Below are 19,827 nucleotides of genomic sequence, written 5' to 3'. Positions count from 1 at the left end.
CCGCGCTCTCCCGGGCGGTGTGCTGCCGCTGTCACCGTGCGCCCCTCACACACACACACACACACACACACACACACACACACACACACACACACTGCCCACACGCTCACAGGAAACACTTCCCGGCCCCCGCTTTCAAAAATAAAACAAGCAAAGGGATTCTCGTGACAGTGGACCTTTTCTGTATATCTACGCGTGCAGTTCACTGACCTGGCCCTGAGGATACACCTAACACCTTCATCTAAATCAAAGTTTTAGGAACGATTGTCAGAGATCCCTAAATTGTACACTATTTTGAAAAGGCAAAACCTAAACGCCCTAAAACACATTAATTCAAATAGTAAACATTAAATAAGTAAATTGAATTTAAGGGGTGCATCACATTTCCCTAATTTTCACATTCATTTAAAACGTTTTAAAAAAATCAAGTCTTATTAGGGTAAGTCCCATATAGGCCTGAGGGCTCACGAAAAGACCTAAACTAAACTAAACTTGAAAACACCTTGATTTCAAAATCTCTTAAATATAAAATCAACTACCTTACACATAGATATTTGACCATCCACTGATTATGATTGATTAAGCTATATAAGGAGTTAAAGCCAAAACTTAATATATCTTTGAACACCACATTCAAAACCCATAGATAACAAATGAGGTGGATTTTAGTTGCGCGACATTCATCTAGTTAATTTACAGATGATCCGTTTAAAATGTCATGACCTGAAACGTGATGTTGACACGACTGCGCGTGAGCTCAATCCGCTGGACAGCAGCCAGCTCAAGCGCGCGCACTGCACGGGGCTGCACTGGAGTCTTTCTCGTAGCACATTGTGCTTGTCGTGAGCTATGTCCTCACATAAAAGACAAAACAAGTATCCCACTTGATGTCAGTCAGACCTGGAAGCCAAGTAAATAAATCTGTAAATAAATGGGATTTTTATCGTGAAAGTAAGGCTGCCTCGTTTCCGGTATTGCTGCGGCTTTCTGTGGGTGACTTGACTACGCTCGTTTTATCCTGGGTTAGCGACGTCACTCTGGGCCTGCTGTGAACCCACCGGGGACACTTTGGCCTACATCACACTGCAGAAAAAGTGTCAGGTGCTCAAACGCCGTTAGCCCCGCGCTTAATGAGTGTTTTTACTTCACGCGAGGTGAGGGCTGAGATAGAGATTCACAGTGTCGGAGTCGTTTTAAATTCACCCGAGAGTGAGTCAAGCAGCGGTCGATACAGAGCAGAACGGTACGGGTCACATTAGTAGCCTGACCTTTGAAAAAAAAAAAAAAAAGATCGAAAGAGGCTGGAGAGTCTTTCTAAAACGACTTGTTGGTGGTTGTGTTGCAGTGCTGGCCCGGGCCCGTTGCTGAAACTGTTAGGACACCGCCCTCTTCTGGAAAACCGGCGTGGGCAAGTTCGCCGGGCGGATTTTATTTAGCGGCGGGGGGGAGGCGCGGCTGGCGGGGACACCGCGCACGGACGCGCCCCGCCGCTTCCTTGGCCGAGGAAATCACGGAGACGCGGGGACGAAAACGGCAGACTTCTTCCTGCGTTGGGCGGGTTTAGTGGGATCGACGTGGAACCGTCTAAGAGCCAAACGCCCGTCCGCTGTTTCCCAGGGAGCAGACGAGTTCAATCACGTTTAAAAACCTATTGGTGTTGGTCAAATGCAACAACACGTCAATGACCAGTGACCAATTAAGGGACCCTTCTTTTTTTTTTTTTCAGAACCTGAGAGCAGAAGAGTAAATATTAAAGGAAAGTCCGGGTAAGAATAAGCAGACGGAGAATGATGTGTGAGAGAAAAGGTTCTAAACATAAAGAAAATATTGTGTGATCTATATATGTATTCATTTACAATTTTTATGTTATCATGAAGATAATGACATGCAGTTTAATGGCCTTTATCTAAAGGATGCCATCTGTGTTGGCTGTAAACTATGAGCTGCAAATGGTAATCGAAAAGCCAAAAACTTGAGTATTTTCACTTTATGTGTGTGTGTATCCAGTTTTATTAATCTCTCTCTTTCTCTCTCTCTCTCTCTCTCGCTCTGTGTGTGTGCTGTTTTTATTAAACTAACCACATACCTTGTCCCGTGTCCTGAGGAAGCCCTGGTTCTGAAGCATAGAGGAAGCTGGACAATGGCGGGATGTGCGAGGCGCCTCACTCTCTCTCTCTCTCTGCTGCCATGCACAGTCTTACCTCCTTGGTTCTGGTGCTCAGTGGTTGTACAAGATGTTCTCTCTTTGTTCTTTAATCTGCTTTACTCCCTCACACAGTTTTGCGCTCAGTTTCGGCGGGGAGCTTTGTTGAGCTACGGTGCGGATTTTACATTGAAGAAGAACTGGATTGCATATGATAAAAGCTGATTTATTAAATCCTTCATTATGGGGTGTCAGACAGCAAAAGTGTCTACCATGTGATATCATTGTCCTTCACTGGCCCAAGGGCATCAAGTCATCGTTCTCTCGTGCATTCATTGTCCATTAAACATAAACTATGGGTTGAAATCCTCAACTTAAGGCTGCATATGATAGGATTTGTGTTCTTCTTCTATAAACAATTCACTTAAATGGAAAATGAAATATAACACACTACGTTAATGTGAGTGTCCTGAATGTTTGCTGCATTATGTTTACTGACCGTGCCCGGGTCAAAGCTGGAAATGATCGTTATGGATAATGACTGACCGAAAAAAGCTATGCTATGATCAGAGTGTGTTGATGTGGGGGTGTGACAGTATGTAGGTGGGTGCCCTCTGGGCCTGACATGTGCCAAGTGCTGATTGTGCTCCTGTGTCAATCCTGCGTTGTGCTTTTGTCCTCTGAACTGATGGGGCAGAAAAACAGGAAGCTGGCCTTCCTGTGCACCGAAGGCAGTGGGGCAGGAGGCCGTCAGGTCAATACGGTGTTGTCACTGTCTGCAGAGGCGCCAGTGCCCCCTACTCAACAGTAAAGGCAAACATCCCCTGATATGTGTTAGTACTGGAATAAACCTACACATTTTTGACATCACCCTTCTCCTTCTAATGGAAACTGTTTTACACCAAGCACAAATGCTGTCTTTTGGGAACCGCTGTACACATGACGTGATCATGTTTCGTTGCAGTGTAAATTTATTGCCTCACTGTGCGGCCTAATCATCCACTTAGTGTTTTCCCTGTTGCAGGTAATGTGACTTTTGTTTGTCAGGCCATGGGTCCACTATCAGTAGCACTGATCAGCAATATGCTGCATTCTTCACTAACCCTCTCAATCCTTGCCCTTTGTCCACCCACGTGGCCAGGGGAAATATACACACACACACACGCACACACACAAACACACAAACACAGACACCCCATCCAGCCTGTAATGCTATGCTGCCATCTCAACCCATTCCTGTCTATTTGTAATTTGTTGCCATTCAATACTCCCACATTCCCTCACTTCACACACACACACACACACACACACACACACACACACACACACACACACACACACACACACACTTTTGCAAACAGTGAAGAATAAATGGTCTGTGTCCTGCAGCCTTGCATAGCCAATTGCATGATCACATGTGCGGTGCAGGGCTGATATTCTGTGCTCAGGGTGACTTTGTCATGGTGCGCTGGGGGCTGGGGATACACAATCAGTTCCAGAGTTTATATTTAACTAAGCAGGCAAAAAAAAAAAGAAAGAAAAAAAAAAACCACAAGAAACTAAAGCACCACTGGCCTGGGGATTATTATCTCCCCTCACGCAGATAGGGATGGAAATGACCCAGAAAAGTGAAAGAGTGTCGAAGATAAAGAGAAGTCATTGTTATATCCCTTTGTTTCGCACTGTCCTGTAGCACATGAGGGTAAATATTTCACATTTCCATTCTTTATAGGTCATTTAGTGGAATGCTGGTGGTGTGTGTGTGTGACTTGATGGGTAGGACTGCGTAAGGGCTCTACACCTTGGAAATGAAGACGGGTGATTTCTCAAGCATGTCCTGAACAGCTGTATAGGGCAGCTGATTGTTTGTGCCTTTAATCTGCTGTCATCTCATGAGTGTGGGAGCGTCAAACGAAACTGGTGTGACTGGTGTTGTAGAATGGGGAAATAGACCGTTCTTATTGTGCTTTCGCCGCCCTTAATGGGAAGAAGTGTCGCATAATTGCCTGGGTTTAATAGCTCTAACGAGATAGATTCAAATGTAATTATAACCTGACCTCTTTTCCCTGCTTCAGTCCTGTTGCAGGCTCACATGTTTCCAAGTGTGTGTGTGTGTGTGTGTGTGTGTGAGAGAGAAAGAGAGAGAGGGAGAGAAGGGGGAGGCTGAACCCAAAGAAACTATGGGAGGAGTTTATAGCAAAAAAAAAGAAAAAGAAAAAAAAGAAAACTTCCTCAGTCACTGCCATGCCTACTGGAATAGCCTCCTAGCGCTCAAAGGCACACACGCACACACACGCACACACTCGCCCTCTCTCACCGTCTTGCGCGCTCGCATGCGCTTCTTCTGTTTTTCTTCTCCTGCGCTTTTTCGGGCTAACAGCGGAGGGTGGCAGCGGTTTCGGCGGCTGTCATGAGATGCAGCTCGCCAGTTAAATGCCGAGACCACACGCGCAAACACACACACACACACACACACACACACACACACACACACACATCCGGCCACGCACTTGAGGAATGAATTGAGAATCGGGAGCCGGCGGTAACAAGGAGGTAAGAGTTGGGTTTTTTTCCCCCCCCAGGTTTTAATGTGTAATTCTTACGCTGTCACGAACTTTCCTCTGTCGAGCACATTCAGCGCTGCTGTACTTTGTACTTGGTCACATAACCACGGAGTTGCTGCCAGTCAACAGGTAACGGGATTAAAAGTGAAGCTTTAAATGGGCAGTGACGGTCCTGTTGTCATTGCAGCCCCTTTGCCGGGGGCTTGACCATTTGCGTAAATGCTTCCGAAGTCTCCCGAGGAGCAGAGGCACGGACCTGTACGGGACAACCCAAAGTCTTTCTCGTGTCCCTACTCTGTTTCTCGTCAACGAGAGACTGCTAGCTCGCGGAAATAAAACGGGCCTATCCCTCCGAGCTTGGTTGAATTTGCAACCGAGGTTCCACATCGTTCGTCTTAGTGTCGTACACTCGCCGCTGCTGCAGCGGCGTGGGAATCTCCCTGCAGGCAGCTCTGCCCCTGGACACACACACACACACACACACACACACGCACACAGGCATGTGAGTGAGCTGGGGGGGTGAGGCTAAACTTAGAGCCCCCGGACCCCTGTGTCATATTACTCCCCACTAACTCCTGTACCGCATATTCCAAAATCTACAAACCCGGATTGTACAGGACGCGGCCGCGAACGCCTCGAACAAACCCCTGCTTGGCCATGTATTCCAACACAGCCAGACACTGCCGGCCCCGCGTGTTTCTCATTAGGGTTGAATGTTGTTGTCATGGACTGCTGGGTGTCTCCACTCCAGTGCAGGCCTCCCCCTTTAGTCTCAGACTGGTGCGGAGACTGTAAGGTCATTTATGGTATGTTGGTCATTGAAACTCGTCCACCCCTAACAGACTGTGTTTATCGCTTAACGTGTCTGTAATCGTGTGTATTTCTTATACCAGACTTTAGTAAAGCAGCAGCACTGGAGAGGAAGGGTTTTGTTTTTTTTAAGCACCGGCTGCGGGGAAACAATAGCTGGAGCCACAGGTGTCCCGTAAAGGGGATGTCGAGACTTCCACAGCATCGCCTGAAATCAGATTGCATTGTGTTTCCTCGATTTGTCTCCGGGTGTTTAAACGTGGCCGTCACTGCAGACCTCCACTGCCCCTTGCGCGGCTTCTGGTGTTAACAAAGACCTGGCATGTGACCGCACATGTCGGCCTTGAGCAGTCTCGTGTTTATTAGATTAGACGGAATCGGTTTGCACTACGAAAAACAGGCAGGGGAGTCTAGAGGGGTGTCGGGATATGCCCCGCGCCTTCAGGCTGTTTACAGCCTGGAGGCCTCGCAGAACACACACACGCACAGAGTCAGTCATGGCCATTCAGCTGCCAGATCAACGAGATGACGAGACTGGTCTCGGACACGGATATCAGCCTCTTCGTCTCCACTGCGCCAGAGCAGCAGAGTGGCCGGGGCACGAAGGAGGAAGTCGCTTTATCAATTTATTTCCCGAAGATCGGTGGTTAGATGCGGTGGCGGCTGACAGAAGTCACATAATGGGTCATTCACAGAGCATCTCTGTCTCTGTGTTAAACTAGGTTGTTTTCATTACCACATCAAATCAGTTGTTTTTGCCCTATTTATTACCTCTACCAAGGCGGTTACGTGATCACCCATGTCCTTCTGTTTGTTTGTTTGTCAGCAGGGTTACGCAAAAAACTACTGAACCGATTTGCACCAAACTTGGTGGAAGGATGGGGCATGGACCAGGGAAGAACTCATTACATGTTGGGGGGGCAGATCTGGATCATTTACTATGAATTTTATTTCCCCCCCCCCCCTCAAGTTTGGTTTGTGTTGTTTGACATTTGGCCTTGATGAAGGTCTGCGTTGAACTGAGCACATTCTCTAGTTTACAGTGTTATGAGCACTGTGTAGTATCTGTGCACCAACCATCAGTCTTTTAAAGTTTTAACATGCAGAGACAGTATGCATTCATGGGTTCGACCTATTTTGGATAAGCATGAAAAGTGTAAAACTTTCCTAGAAGTGATTGATCCCTCTAACATGTTAGGGCCTCTAGTCTGAGGATGGATGTTACCTTGCCTATAGATGTTATGGGCAAGGTGTTGCAAACTTTGGGTGTGACATTTGAAAGATGTGGCCATTCACTAGGCAGGCAGGGTGTAATGAAAGATGATGTCAAGTTGCATTATAGGAACTGTAGGATCCAGTGCTTTTGGAGCTTAACTCATACTAGTGGTTAAAAGTCAGAATATCTCAGCCTCTGCTACTTCAGTATTTTCATTTTTTTTGAAAAAATATGTTTTTCACAAACTACTTTAAAGGTTTTTCAGATCAGCAAAGTATTGGTTCACCATTGAAAACTACTAGCCTTCACCAAAAAGCAGCCGAATCTGAACCCTTTAAGTTCACATTTAGTTGAAAATACAGCTCCTGAGCAGAAATCTGTAAGGAATCAGTCAGACACAAATAAGGTCTCCTTTACTTTAAAAGTGGCTCATCAACAGTATTTCTAAGAGTGTCTAAAGTGGCTTATTAGTGCAATTTCAGTTTCCTTTTACATCTAAGATAATAAAGCTTGAAATTCAATATAGCTTTCCGTGTGCAAGGCAGTAGGAGATGTATCCTCTAATATGGTAAGACGCATGCAGTTTTCCTCAACATGAAGATTTAGAGGCCCACTTTCCATTATTTGGGTTGCTTTATCCATCCACATTAGAAAACTACAAATCAAGCTTGCATTAACAGTCTACTGGTTGAGTCTGTGTGTTAGATGCAAACATTATGGTTGAGGGAAACAATGTTATTGTAAAAAGTATTGTAATATTTCATAAGAACAGTTCTTCTGGAGCACTATGTTCACCTAATTTACAATTTCAATCAATAATATTCCTACAAAGTTCCTATACAGACTTCTGTCTGATAAAGGGCAGTGACATTACAGGCTAGGCTCATAGAATCTAATTAATATTATTGCAAAATTTAAAAAATAATCCCATATTAAAGCCACTATGTATACAGTAGAATTTGAACCACCCAGTATACCTTGTAATTTTAACCAGCTTTATCTTTTCTGTTATCCTGTAACATATAATCATTGTCAGCTCATTCTGTGACTCGTATCAAGAGGTTTTTTAAAGCGGCTGTAATCAATATTTTTGTAATAACAATGTATCAAACGACAATGTAAAAACAATGTGACAATGTGAGAGGGCATACTTAAACAAAGAATTATCAAATGAATCTGCAGCTCCACTCGGCTTTACAGAGATTTAGTGAGTTTCAGCTCATTGTTCAGCTATATCAGCTTAAGAGGTAATAAAGGCTAAGGTTACTTTATTGTATCCCATGGGAGAAAATTGTCTTGGATTAAGGGAACAGCTGCATTAAACAGGCATTACAAACATTACAGCAAAAACACATGAAAATACACATTAAATAGGCACACATTGGCAGACATTACCCTGACAGTAATACGCCTCTCTCTTAACTTATAGGCACACACGCAGTGGATAAAACCAGCAGTTATTTTACAGCCCCACTCCTGCTCTGTCTGCCCCGCAGGAGTTTCCCATTGATAAGTTTAATTAACAGAGGTACGAATGAATTTTTATAGCGGTTGTGCTTACGCTGAGGGACCTGTACCTCCCTCCTTAGTTCTTCGGCACATACTTAGAGTTCAATACATAGGAAGGGTCAGATAAAGTCCTGTCGGCCTGCCCGAATACTGGACCGCTCGAAAACGTCTTGAGGAGTGAGGGGTGTGCGCGTTCCCGTAATTTCCCTGCAGTTTTAACCGGACTAAATATTTTAACTTTAAACTTGACCCTAAGGCTTCCAAACAGCCTAAGTAATAACATAACGTAAGATGGACTCTATAGTAGCTCTGTAAAAAAATTAAATTATTCCTGCAGACACCAAAAGCAGTACTGCTTACCGCTTTGTTAGAAAGTGCTGAATTGAATTTAACTTGTTGTGGCCTATTTGATAAAAGAGAATAAAACCACTTAATCAAAAAAAATAATTAATATTCGGCTGGACTGGAATTAAAGCAGAATTAAAATCACTAAAGAGCAGTCTGGCATATGCAACAGGACTTTTTAAGTGCTTCAAGACAAGGTGCAGTATTGTAGTGTTATTTGTGCTGTGATTTCTTAAATAGGCACATTGTTACTGATCTAAAGATTTAGCGTAGCTCCTCTGTTTTCATCCTCTCCAGTGGTTTCATAACGTTGGAAGTTAAAGCCACTGGCCTATAGTCATTGTAATGTCACGTGATGATGTGTGGATGTTAGTTAAACATGAACATTGTCAGTAATATATTATTATGACACACCCTGATCATGACACACCACTCCCAATGTGGCATTAAATTCTGGCACTAACGAGATGTTTTGTTACTGTCTGAGTGAACATATTGTGTTGGAGCATTACTGGCCAATTACACTAGTTTGCTACCATCAATCTACGGGCTTCTGTCTACACACACACTGTGCATTGAAGAGAACATCATGGTATCAGCTTTTTTTAATTTTGTCTTTTAAAGAATACAAAGAGATTCACACTCCTGAAGGGAGCCATTGCTGCCTTCAAGGCTATTTCCTTCTTAGATAGTAAACGGTCACATAACGGCAGTGACTCAGACCTTACCATGACAGCACATTTTCTGGCAAAGACATCCTTCTTTAATGTCTACATCATAGTCCTTGAACAGTCAAAACCTCCATGGACAGCCTCACAATGCGATCTCATGAGTCCATATTGGAGCTCCATCCTTTTCTTCATGGTGACTTCACAGTGTAGGATGATGCTCTCCCAGTGTGCTGGTGTCTTGTCATTTGTCTGTCCATTACCCCTCTGATGGCAGAGAGCAGAGCTGTGTTGAACTGTTTGATGTGGATAAACTGATCCTCGATATATGCCACCAGTCAACTCCCCCCGCTTCACTGTGACCTTGGAGCCTGTCCCTGTGTGGCATTGACTTACAGTGGATCAGCAGTACATTCTCCCAGCAAAAGACTCACACATTGTCTTTGTGACACACATTCTGTGCATATTTTCACTGACCCACACAAATACACAACACATAGGGAAACTCTCACTGAGGCCCCCCCCACACACACACACACACACACACAATGATGCCAGTCCCAGAGAGCGCTTTGTGCATTCACTGAATAGCTGGGCAGCTACTGAAGAGAGAGATGCTGGTGGGAGGAGGGAGATGCAGACAGCGAGAGACAGCGGGATTACAAAGAGAAGCAGACCCAGGCAGATAGTGAAGAAGAAGAGATAAGGCTTGCAGAGGGACAGAAGAGACAAATCCAGTAAACACTAGCTGGTGGAAAGACAGAGTGAGCGGGGCAGGAAAGGGAACCCAGAAATAGGAAAGGAAACAGGGCTTGTCCAGCGGAGAGGAAGAGAGTGAATTGTTGTTAAAGAGGCTGGGGGGAGTGATGGGATGGCATTGATCTCTGGGAGCTGCCGGCTCTTTGGCCAGATGGCGTCTTGTTGCTGCAGACCGCTGCTCAACTCCTCCTGCTGTGGACCGCTCATCAAAGTCTGTCTCTCCTCCTTCACAGGTCGGTCCCAGCCTGCTCTCTGTGCTACTACTGTACTGTCATGAGACAGCCTGCTGCATTCAGATAGACAGGAGCATAGGTGTATATACAACATGGGTAACACATTTAGCCAAGAAGGTAAAAAGGGCATGGTGTGTTTCTGTACTGTTGCAGCATGACTGTGCTCGTGTTGACCTAAGCAGTCCCGTTGGTGCTAACTATACTCTGTGTAGTCGGATGGAAAAGAATAGTCTGTTGTCCTCTTCAGCCTAATGTCATGTCGCATTGTGTTGCTAAGTTGTGCTCCCCATTGTCTTGTTGTGAATGCTTTGCATCGAGATAATACTGTTCTGTTGTGTTTTTGCACTGACAAAGCATGTAGAAAAGTGGCATTCAAATCAAACTTGTTACTGTTTTTGTTACTGTTTGGTTGACAGTATTTTCCCTTCTTATTTTAAACGGTGTCTGACTGTATGTCTGAAAACATGTGACTGTGCTGACAGAAAAGAGTGCTCTCAGGAGTCAGGGGCAGGGCAGCTTTTTGAGCCTGGAGGTTTTTCTGATGTCAGTGCAGCTGTGTGTCTCTGCTGGGCCTGTGTGTGTTCAACGTCATTGTTATCCCCTCCAGACCCCAATAACTCTTCACACTAACCGCTGGCTCAGACTTGGCATTCCAATATAAACTGCTACACCCATCTCCCCCAGTGTAATTAACTCTCTCCCCTGCCTAGAAAGCTATGTTCTTTAAAAGAATAGACACTTTTGAGAAATATCAACTTTGTTTCCGAGATGAAATACCACTCTTAAGACCTGTAGGGTAAAGATGCAACCAGGAACTTAACTTTGTATCAGTTAGCATAGTTAAGCTAAAGACTGAAAACAGCTAGCCTGACTGCAACCATTACAAGCACCCATAAAGCTCACTAATTTAAGCATTATAGCACCTGTGTTTAATCTGTACAAAAACCTAAGCATAAAAATGTCAGTTTGCCATTTAACAGGGGTTTATTGTATGATCTGGATTAAGTCTTATCCGTAATTTTATGGAGTCTCTGCTCTTTGCCTGGAAATCGCTCTGTCAAGGAATAGTCAGGCATACAGGCTAACCCCCATAAAAGGGCAATTTGACATTTTTACATTGCAGTTTTTATATTATAACGCGTTGGTGACCTTTGGAGGTGCTGGTAGGCTGATTCTGTCACTGTTGAGTCTTTATGCTAAGCTAAGGTTACCAGCTGTAGTAGAGCGGCTTTAGTTTCCTATTTACTGTACAAACATAGCAGTGGTATCAGTCTCCTCATCTAACTCTTGGCAAGAAAGCAAATATGCATATTCCACAAAATACTGTACTATTCCTTTAAGATACATTGATATGATATTGGATCTGTATAAAAAACTTTTGAAGTATTTGATGCTTAATTGATTAAAAGAGAGCAGAGAAGGGAGTAAATGTATTCTTTATGTTCAGGTCCAGCACTGATCTGCTTCCTTTTTTACAGACATCTCGCCAGCTGAACTGGATGCTCTGTGGAGGGAACCACCATATACTCTTGGGGGAACAAATGAACACTTCTCAGGAAATGACATCATGACTCAAGGTAGTGTATGTTGCACAGAGAGGCTGGTTGTTGTAGCAGCTGTCTATGAGTTTGAAATCATATTGTAACAGACTACTCCTCTATTGGTTGGTAGCACAACCAATATTGTAAGGCTCATTTAGGAAGGTGCTGTGGTCACAAAACTGAGGAAGTGTTGGGGACATCCTCCCTGCACAGTGGAACAAACCAGAGGAACTAGTTCACTGCTGTAGCCAGCTATGCATCCATCTGTCTGATATTTATAGGTTTCAAAACTATTAAGATCCTGTTTATGTGCTGAGGTAAAGCTTGACATTAATGGATAAGTACTTAAAATAGAGAGCTTAAAGCAGTGGATAAAAGGCTGAAAAGTCTGGCTTCTGCCACCTCAAGTGATAGTACTGATATAAACTCGACCAAACCAACCCACATGACAGATTAGTTCCATAGAAAACTAGAGAAACAATACCCCCTTTATACATTTAATACTAAAATTAAATAACAATGAAATTAAGTGAAGTGAGAACATTTAGAATATACAGTAAGATGGATGTCGGTGAGATAATATTTGAGTTTTTTTCGAGGGGCTGTGGAGGTACATCAGACAAAGAAAGTTAGGAACCACTGCTCTAATTCATATGTTGAACCTATACCATATGACTAGATACTGACCACAGATATGTATGTTTTCTTAAATGGCAAAACAGCGACTGCCATCATGTTTCATCTGGCAACATCTCCAGTTAAAACCCCACTCCAGCCTGGGACTTGCATTGTGATTGCAGCCTACTTTAAACAGCCCTTGTGATGACCGTTTTGATAAATCTGTTTCTACACACTACACACCTGTCTTTATCAAAAGAAAAACCCTAAAGATGCTGTTTAGGAAACACTGGCTCTGGCTCAACCAACACTGGACTGAGTGTTCTACCTCAGTCATGTACTGTATTCTCTCCTTTGGCTTTGAATCAGAAAAGATGACAATCTGAACTTGATCCAGCAGCTTTCTTCCTAATTTTGTTTCCTCTCTCAGGTGCAAGTGAGGAGGAGGATGGTCCAGTGGTGGAGTCAGGTGAAGAAGGGGTGGAGCCTGACAGCTACTGGAAGAAGAAAGAAGCCTTCTTTAGAGGAAGTACCGTGTCACTGGGAGAGAAATTCTCCTCAGGTACATTTAAAGATGCTTTCACCATAGTCCATTGCCTGACTTGTACCTTTTACATCAGCCAATCTAAACTAGTTATCGTTTATACACAGAAGTATTCCCCATGCTTATTATATTTATTTATAATAATTAAGCATAGTTCCCTGTCTACTAATGTTTTACTCACTCAGCAGTTTAGCTCATTCCATCACATTCCCCAGGGTCCTTCCTCTCAAATGGATTTAAATAGCCACGCTAAGAGTCCAGTAAGGAGCCTAATAGCTATGTTATTCCCTAAGGGACTAACATTGTGCTCACAAAGCATCTCACAAAAGTATGTGCACTCATGGAAAATCTTTAATGAAGTCTCGAAAGTTTTGTCTGTCTTGATTGTAGAAAACAAAAGATTTCATTTTACTCTGTTTTATTTCTTTCCCTTATACTCAGTGATTACAGACAGAAAAATACAATGAATTTGTACAAATGCGATTAAGTAATTTAACTAATGAAAGGATTATAAAGACTACAATTTCTTTATCTTTTGTCAATCCCCCTCTGGTCACAGAATGGATGATAGGCCCTCTGTCATTCTTTACGATCATTTTTCTTTAGTTTATTTGCTTTGGATTCTGAGATGAATCACAGAATTCTTCTCGCGTTTCCCTTAGAAATTGTGCTGTTGTTCACTGGGCGGAGGCGCTCCAGTGTGGATCCTGACCGAACCCTACAGGAGGCGCTGCGCACACGACTGCGAGTAGTGGAGAGCAACAGTCAGGACGTCATCCAGCTCTTTAAAGTGAGCGAGAGTCAGACCTGACAATGCAGACTTTACAAAACCATTACTGTACTGCTCAAACTCTCTGGTATAATAATTGAAGAATAAACTGCACTATGATAGGATACGAGTCTCCATAATGCAAGGTGATGTATCATACTGTATATGTATTGTGCACTTTATGGTTGTTCTGTTAATGAAACATGAGACTTTGTTTCTGCAGGACTTGTCTGCACGTCTGGTGTCTGTCCACGCTGAGAAGGATAGCTTTGTACTCACATTCAAGACTGTGGAGGAAATCTGGAAGTTTTCAACTTACCTAGCATTGGGTGAGAAACCACAACCATTTAAATTTTCTTCAAGGCCCTAAAAACATATTTTGTCCATCAGCTTCGTTTTACTATGAGCAGCAGGGTCCTGCAGGAACAGATCATTTTCTTCTATCGTTACAACAGTTTTGGTCATTTCAGAAAGTATTTGTATTTGGGTTTTGTCGGGGTCACTATCGCTCAACTCTGATCAAACCACAGCAATACAGTCCTAAAGAAGCAGACTGTATTTTTGAGTGTTAAACTCTAAGAAAATACTTCCTAATGATGATTTTTTTCTAAACGTTCACCTTTACCTTTGATTGTTGCTCATGTAGTCACTAATAAATTTAATGTTGTCGAGAGGACTGCACACAAACAAATCATTTTTCCTTTTGCATTTATTGTATTATCTTTAATGTATTTATCATCATAGTTGTTTAACATGGTTTGTTGTTGGGGATGCAGTTATATTACCATAACAAGTGTTATGGTATTTAAATTAGAGTTGCGTGTGCTCTGTTTCAGGCTATGTGGCTCGCTGCTTGGAGAACTTCTTGTGTGATCAGTCCTTCTGGCTGGACCCAGAGCTGCTCAGTGACTTGGAGATCAGTGTAAGCGTGGACGAGGAACATCTGGCCACCCTCTACCTGGGACTTTTACTCCAGGAAGGTCAGTAACACTGTGTTGTGAAGTCAGTCAATGGAAGCTTGATGGGCTTTTTATGAACTGTTTTGTAATTAACACAGAGACTGAGAGCGTAAAAAGGGTTATCTGGAAAAGTTCTGATCCTGTTCTAGAGATTTTTAAATAGGAATGAAATCCAGTCAATGAATGTGGGATCCAAAATTTTTAGCTCAGATAGGTAAATATTTAGCTCTCCCTGACTCAAAACTGAACAGTGTCTTATCTTCTACCTTTGTTTTAAAATGTGCACAATTACTGTCGACAGTGACAATGCAGCGCATACTTATATTGTCAAAATTAAAAAGGGTTTTTTTCTCCAAAAACTTTCTACAAACAAGAAGTAGTTATTGTCAGACACACTTACATCTGGTCACTTTAATCATAGTGTAACTGACTGCCCCTGACATTTGATCCCTTTTCTTTTAAACCATTTTTCACTGACCCCAAGTAACACTGAGAAAGAGCCACTGAATAGACTGCTGCACATGACTTTGAACATATTATAGCAATAGGTGCCTTATAGTCGGCTGAGAGAGCTCCTCGTGCCTTACTGTATATAGTCAATGTCTTAACTACTATAGACTTCCAATTGCAAGTAATATGATCCCATTTTTATTTTTATGAGCAAAACTGCTCTTTGACTACTGAATTAAGTTACAACTGGGTATGGAAACTGGATAAAGAAATTTGCTCCTTTTTTCGTGCTACAAATTTAGTCAACGTTTTGTTAAAGCAAAATGATTACACTACTTGCCTCCAAGAAAGTATATTGATTTCCTCCTGCCTGCTCTACACAGACATCACTTATTTCTCCTGAACATTTGCCCAAGGCAAAAAGCTTCACGGAAACGTATAATAGCACTGCAGTGCTGGCAGATAATATGAGAATTACATTAGGGAGGTTATAAAACATCCGTCATTTGCAAGTGACTGAATGTGGGCGGAGTAGCTGTTGCAGTTTTACTGATCTTTAACTTAAGTGTGGTTACTTTTATCAACACACTTTTTATCACCACTTTCTGGAAAAAACGTTACGCTTCTGGTTTTACACATGCTTGCGTGCTTGCATGTGTGTGTACGTGTGCTTATGTGTGGTGGAAGGGGCTGTATAGATCTAAGAATGCATGTTTACACGAAGCTCTTTGCAGGATCCTTCTTTGCGAAGGCGCTGTTTACAAGAAGTGAGCAGGATGAGGAAGATGAAGAACAGCTGTCATTCAAAAAGAATGACTTGCTGATGGTGAGGGACACAGGGCAGGACAACATGTTGGAGGGCACCATGCTCTGCACAGGAAACCACGGCCTGGTGCCAGTCAATGCCATGCAGCCACTGCCCTACCCCTTCTATCAGTGAGTCACTCTGTGTTCCTCAAATGAGCCACTTCAGTTACAAATGTCTTGATTTAGAAACAGTAAGATTAACAAATCCTCTCGTCAAATCTTTTGGCTGAATGACCAGGGCAGTACTACAGGTGGTGGAGGTGTGTACACATTAATGGGTGTAATTTTGTTAAACTGTACTTCCTGTTTGGTCAGGTGGTTCCTGAGGAAGTACCCAGGCTACGCTGGATGCTCACCAACAGAAAAGGAACCATTTGAGCATCCAATTGGTAACGCGATACGCACATATACAGTAACATATGTTCACAAACAAGACTCACTGTACTGTATAGTGCCCTCTAACACATCATATGCTGAACCCAGGCAGTGATATTTTAAAGCCTCCAATTTGTGTGGCATTTGAAAATTTCTTACCTTGGTGCCTTCTGGAGCTAGAATCAAGAATGACATTGCGGCAGACAGCAATGCATGCCAGGATACATATTGATCTCAAGACTTCCATTTCTTTTGCTTGCCCTAATCCATGTTTTCCTCATTATATATCTCAGTCACGGGTTCCTGTGTAGCAGTGGTTGACTACAGTCCAGTGGGGCCAGATGAACTCCAGCTGAGCCAAGGTGACATTTTGGAGATCCAGGGTCTGCTACTCCGAAGCCTGGGCGTGTTCATTGGAACACACACGTCCACGGGACACACTGGTTTTATACACAAGGCCCATGTCAAACCTCTGGACACCATGCCCTTGTAAGACGTTACACTTTTTTAGTTAAATACCACGTGCCGTGGCTTGAACTTACTGGTCTGATGATTTGCCTCATTTCAACATTAAAACACTTTTTCTTGATCACATCCACATCAGTTACCTCTTAGTTCCTAATCGTTAATGAAATCTTCTGTAGTGTATCTTCAGTCTGGACACGGTGGATCGGGTGAGGAGGCTGGGGAAACAGCTGAGATGATAATGCTGCCTTTGTTTGTCCTGCACAGAGACGGACAATTGGTCTTTCTGACTGAGGAGGAGAGGGCCAGCCTGGCTCAGGTTAACCCGTGTAGCTCTGAGCCAAGTGACAGCGGCCTGCTGGAAAGACGCTTCTCATCTGACATCAGCTCTGTGTACAGGCTAGGTAAATGAATGACTGGGCTGATCAAGATCATTTTTATACTTTTTGTCGGGTGGGGAAAAGGTACAGGTTGTGCCAATTGCCACAGTTTAAATATAGGTCATGTTTGAGTTGATGTGCAGCTCATGTTTTGTGTCCTAAATAGTGGTGCTTTTTCTTTCATTCTGCGAAAAAGTGTTTCCATCTCAAACCCCAACTGGAAAACTGATGCTTAAATTGATTTACCTTGTGTGTTTCCAGACAGACTTGATGAGACTGACTTCATGTACATCAGGAATCGGCCAAAGCATGGTAATGCAATTTATTGAGTATATTAGCTGTTTATGAGCGTAATGTATTCTAATACTTTGAAAAATTAAACCTTAATCGACTTCTTTGCTCTGCACTGATTTAATTAACTACTGTATCTGACTTCTTCCCACAGATCAAAAGGTTTCTTCGAGCACACGTCAGAGTGTCATGTCAGAGAGAAGCGGTGGGACACCCCCGTACAACTCCTCCCCACGCCCCTCTTTCTCTTACTCCTCTCCCCGTCTGTCCCTCTATCGTTCCCATAATACTCTGCCACGCGAAGGAGAGCGCGTGTCCTTCTCTCTGGAGGACACATTCAGAGAACTGGACGAGTTCCAGGAAGATCCACCTCTCTTCTTGGAGGAGAACAGCTGGGAAGGGGAGGAGTCAGAGCTCAGTGACCCCACACTGACCCTGCTCAGCCATGAACACTTCCAGGTCAGTAGAGTCTCAGTTCGACATTTTAATTGATTTATGGGGCCAGGTCCCCAAAGCGAAACCAGCAGATTGTACAGTAGCCTTTTTTTTTTTTTTTTTTTTTTCCTCTTTCTTTTTCTTTTTTCTTTCTTGCTTTCTAGTTTTTGTCTCTCTCAATTTCATCAATGAAATCAAGAACCATTTCATACTTTCGTCAAAAACACATTTATAGTTAACCCAGTCTTTACTGGATGTGTAAGGAATCACCTTTGGGATGACTTTAGGGGTACAGATAATTACACTTTTGTCGGTCCCATTAACTCTATTTTTACCCAACTTAACTGTAAAATATTTTGTTTGTCATTTCTTCCAGGAGGACTTCCTGCCTCTGTACGACCTGCAGTGTTCCTTCCTGTGGGTGACCTTCAGTGGAAAGACGGAGGACGAGCTCTTAGGACACCTCGAGAGTGTCAGGGAGTGTGCCAAGAGAATGGGCATGCACTGGGCACATCGACGGACATGCTTTCTCCTGGGAAGACTCTGTGCCAGGAAACTAAAGCTCTCCCAGGTTTGAACTTCATTTCTAGAATTAATATGTGTATTCTGTATATATTTGAATGCTTTATTCCTCTCTGAAGAGACAATTTAATGCAAGTCACATCGCAATACTCAGAACATTGTCATTCATATCACCAGAAGGTAATAGTTAGAAAATGTATGTCTGCTGTATTTTTAATGGCTACTGCAGGGTGACTTTCCCTTGAAGGGACAATAAAGTGAAATGAACAGTCTACATCTGTTTGTAATCAGCTTCTACTTGTGTTTCCTCTTTTCCTCAGGCACGGGTGTACTATGAGGAAGCTCTGAGCGTTTGTGTGGACAGTTTCTCTGACACACCACTCCTCATGGCTCTCTTTACAAACCTCACCGCCATCTACCTGAAGCAGCGTATGACAGACAAACTGCCCCAGACTCTGGAGAAGGCCAGTGCTCTGCTCCTCTGTCTCCCCAGCCACACCTTCACCTCCACGGAAGAGGTCGAACTGCTGAAGCTGCTCCTCAGGAGATCAGTGGTGATGGGGGACAAAAGCCTGGAGGCTCGTGTCTGCTACCTTATCTCCAGCCTCTTCCTGCTTCTCAAGAAGACCGATGACGCTCTTCCCTTTGTTGAGCGACTCCAGTTTCTCTCAGTGACTCTCTCTGCTGCTGAGGGGCGAGCCATAGTTCCTTTGGATCTCAACTGGCTTTTGAGCTGGCTCTATCATCGTAAATACATGCCCTACTTAGCACTGGCCTCTCTAAGCCTGGACTCAAGACAAGATCACCCCCTCCAGGATGCATTCCAGAGGATTGAGTTGTTTATCAAGAACTCTGTTCGCCTGAACCCATGCTGGAAGGAAGGAACCTCTCTGCTCCCTGCCCAGATTGTGGTTTACCTTCAGCAGGCCCTGGCTATAGCTGAGCAGGGGGAGGACATGAAGACCAAAAGGGACCTGTGTTTGGGCTTGGCCTCAGTCTACCAGCAGTATGGTGCTCTAGATAAAGCAGTGCGCTGTGCTCAACAAGCTGTGGAGACGGGCGGCCACATCAATGAGGAGGAGGGTTTTGAGGCCTCTGTGCTGCTCGGCTGGCTGCTGGTGTTGACAGGACAGGCTGAGAGGGCCCAGAGTGTCCTACAGCCACTGCTCACATCACTTCAGGTACAGCAACCGATGTTAAACAAATGCCCACAATTTTTCACATTTGTAGAAGCATTTGCTTTAAAATGTAGGTTCTAGACGTTCCTTTATATGAATATCATGTGTAAACTGTGCCTCTGTGTGTACATACCCTCCCCAGGGTACAGACAGTCCCACACAGCGAGGAGTGATCCACAACCTCTTAGCTTTGTGTCTGGTAATCAGAGGAACCAGGCCCTGGCACTGGCCAACCTGGGCTGCCTG

The 19,827-nt window shown here is 43.7% G+C and overlaps 1 protein-coding gene across 1 annotated transcript in view; it reads left to right on the top strand.

Moving 5' to 3' along the window:
- Positions 1-5,360: 5,360 nt before the first annotated feature.
- sh3tc2 (SH3 domain and tetratricopeptide repeats 2) overlaps positions 5,361-19,827 on the top strand; it is a 15,973-nt gene continuing 1,506 nt past the window's right edge. The window contains exons 1-15 of the mRNA XM_040120609.1: positions 5,361-5,513; positions 11,726-11,824; positions 12,837-12,968; positions 13,613-13,740; positions 13,943-14,048; positions 14,556-14,699; positions 15,863-16,064; positions 16,251-16,324; positions 16,604-16,799; positions 17,043-17,179; positions 17,417-17,467; positions 17,601-17,905; positions 18,258-18,452; positions 18,724-19,584; positions 19,724-19,780. Coding sequence (XP_039976543.1) covers positions 5,432-5,513; positions 11,726-11,824; positions 12,837-12,968; positions 13,613-13,740; positions 13,943-14,048; positions 14,556-14,699; positions 15,863-16,064; positions 16,251-16,324; positions 16,604-16,799; positions 17,043-17,179; positions 17,417-17,467; positions 17,601-17,905; positions 18,258-18,452; positions 18,724-19,584; positions 19,724-19,780 — 2,769 coding nt within the window. The 5' untranslated portion in view covers positions 5,361-5,431. The remainder of the gene's footprint in view (positions 5,514-11,725; positions 11,825-12,836; positions 12,969-13,612; positions 13,741-13,942; positions 14,049-14,555; positions 14,700-15,862; positions 16,065-16,250; positions 16,325-16,603; positions 16,800-17,042; positions 17,180-17,416; positions 17,468-17,600; positions 17,906-18,257; positions 18,453-18,723; positions 19,585-19,723; positions 19,781-19,827) is intronic.

The sequence above is a fragment of the Xiphias gladius genome, chromosome 23, assembly GCF_016859285.1.
Source record: "Xiphias gladius isolate SHS-SW01 ecotype Sanya breed wild chromosome 23, ASM1685928v1, whole genome shotgun sequence".
Taxonomy (NCBI): domain Eukaryota; kingdom Metazoa; phylum Chordata; class Actinopteri; order Istiophoriformes; family Xiphiidae; genus Xiphias; species Xiphias gladius.
The sequence above is the reverse complement of the archived record's forward strand: the minus strand, read 5'-3'. Positions and strand labels throughout refer to the sequence as shown.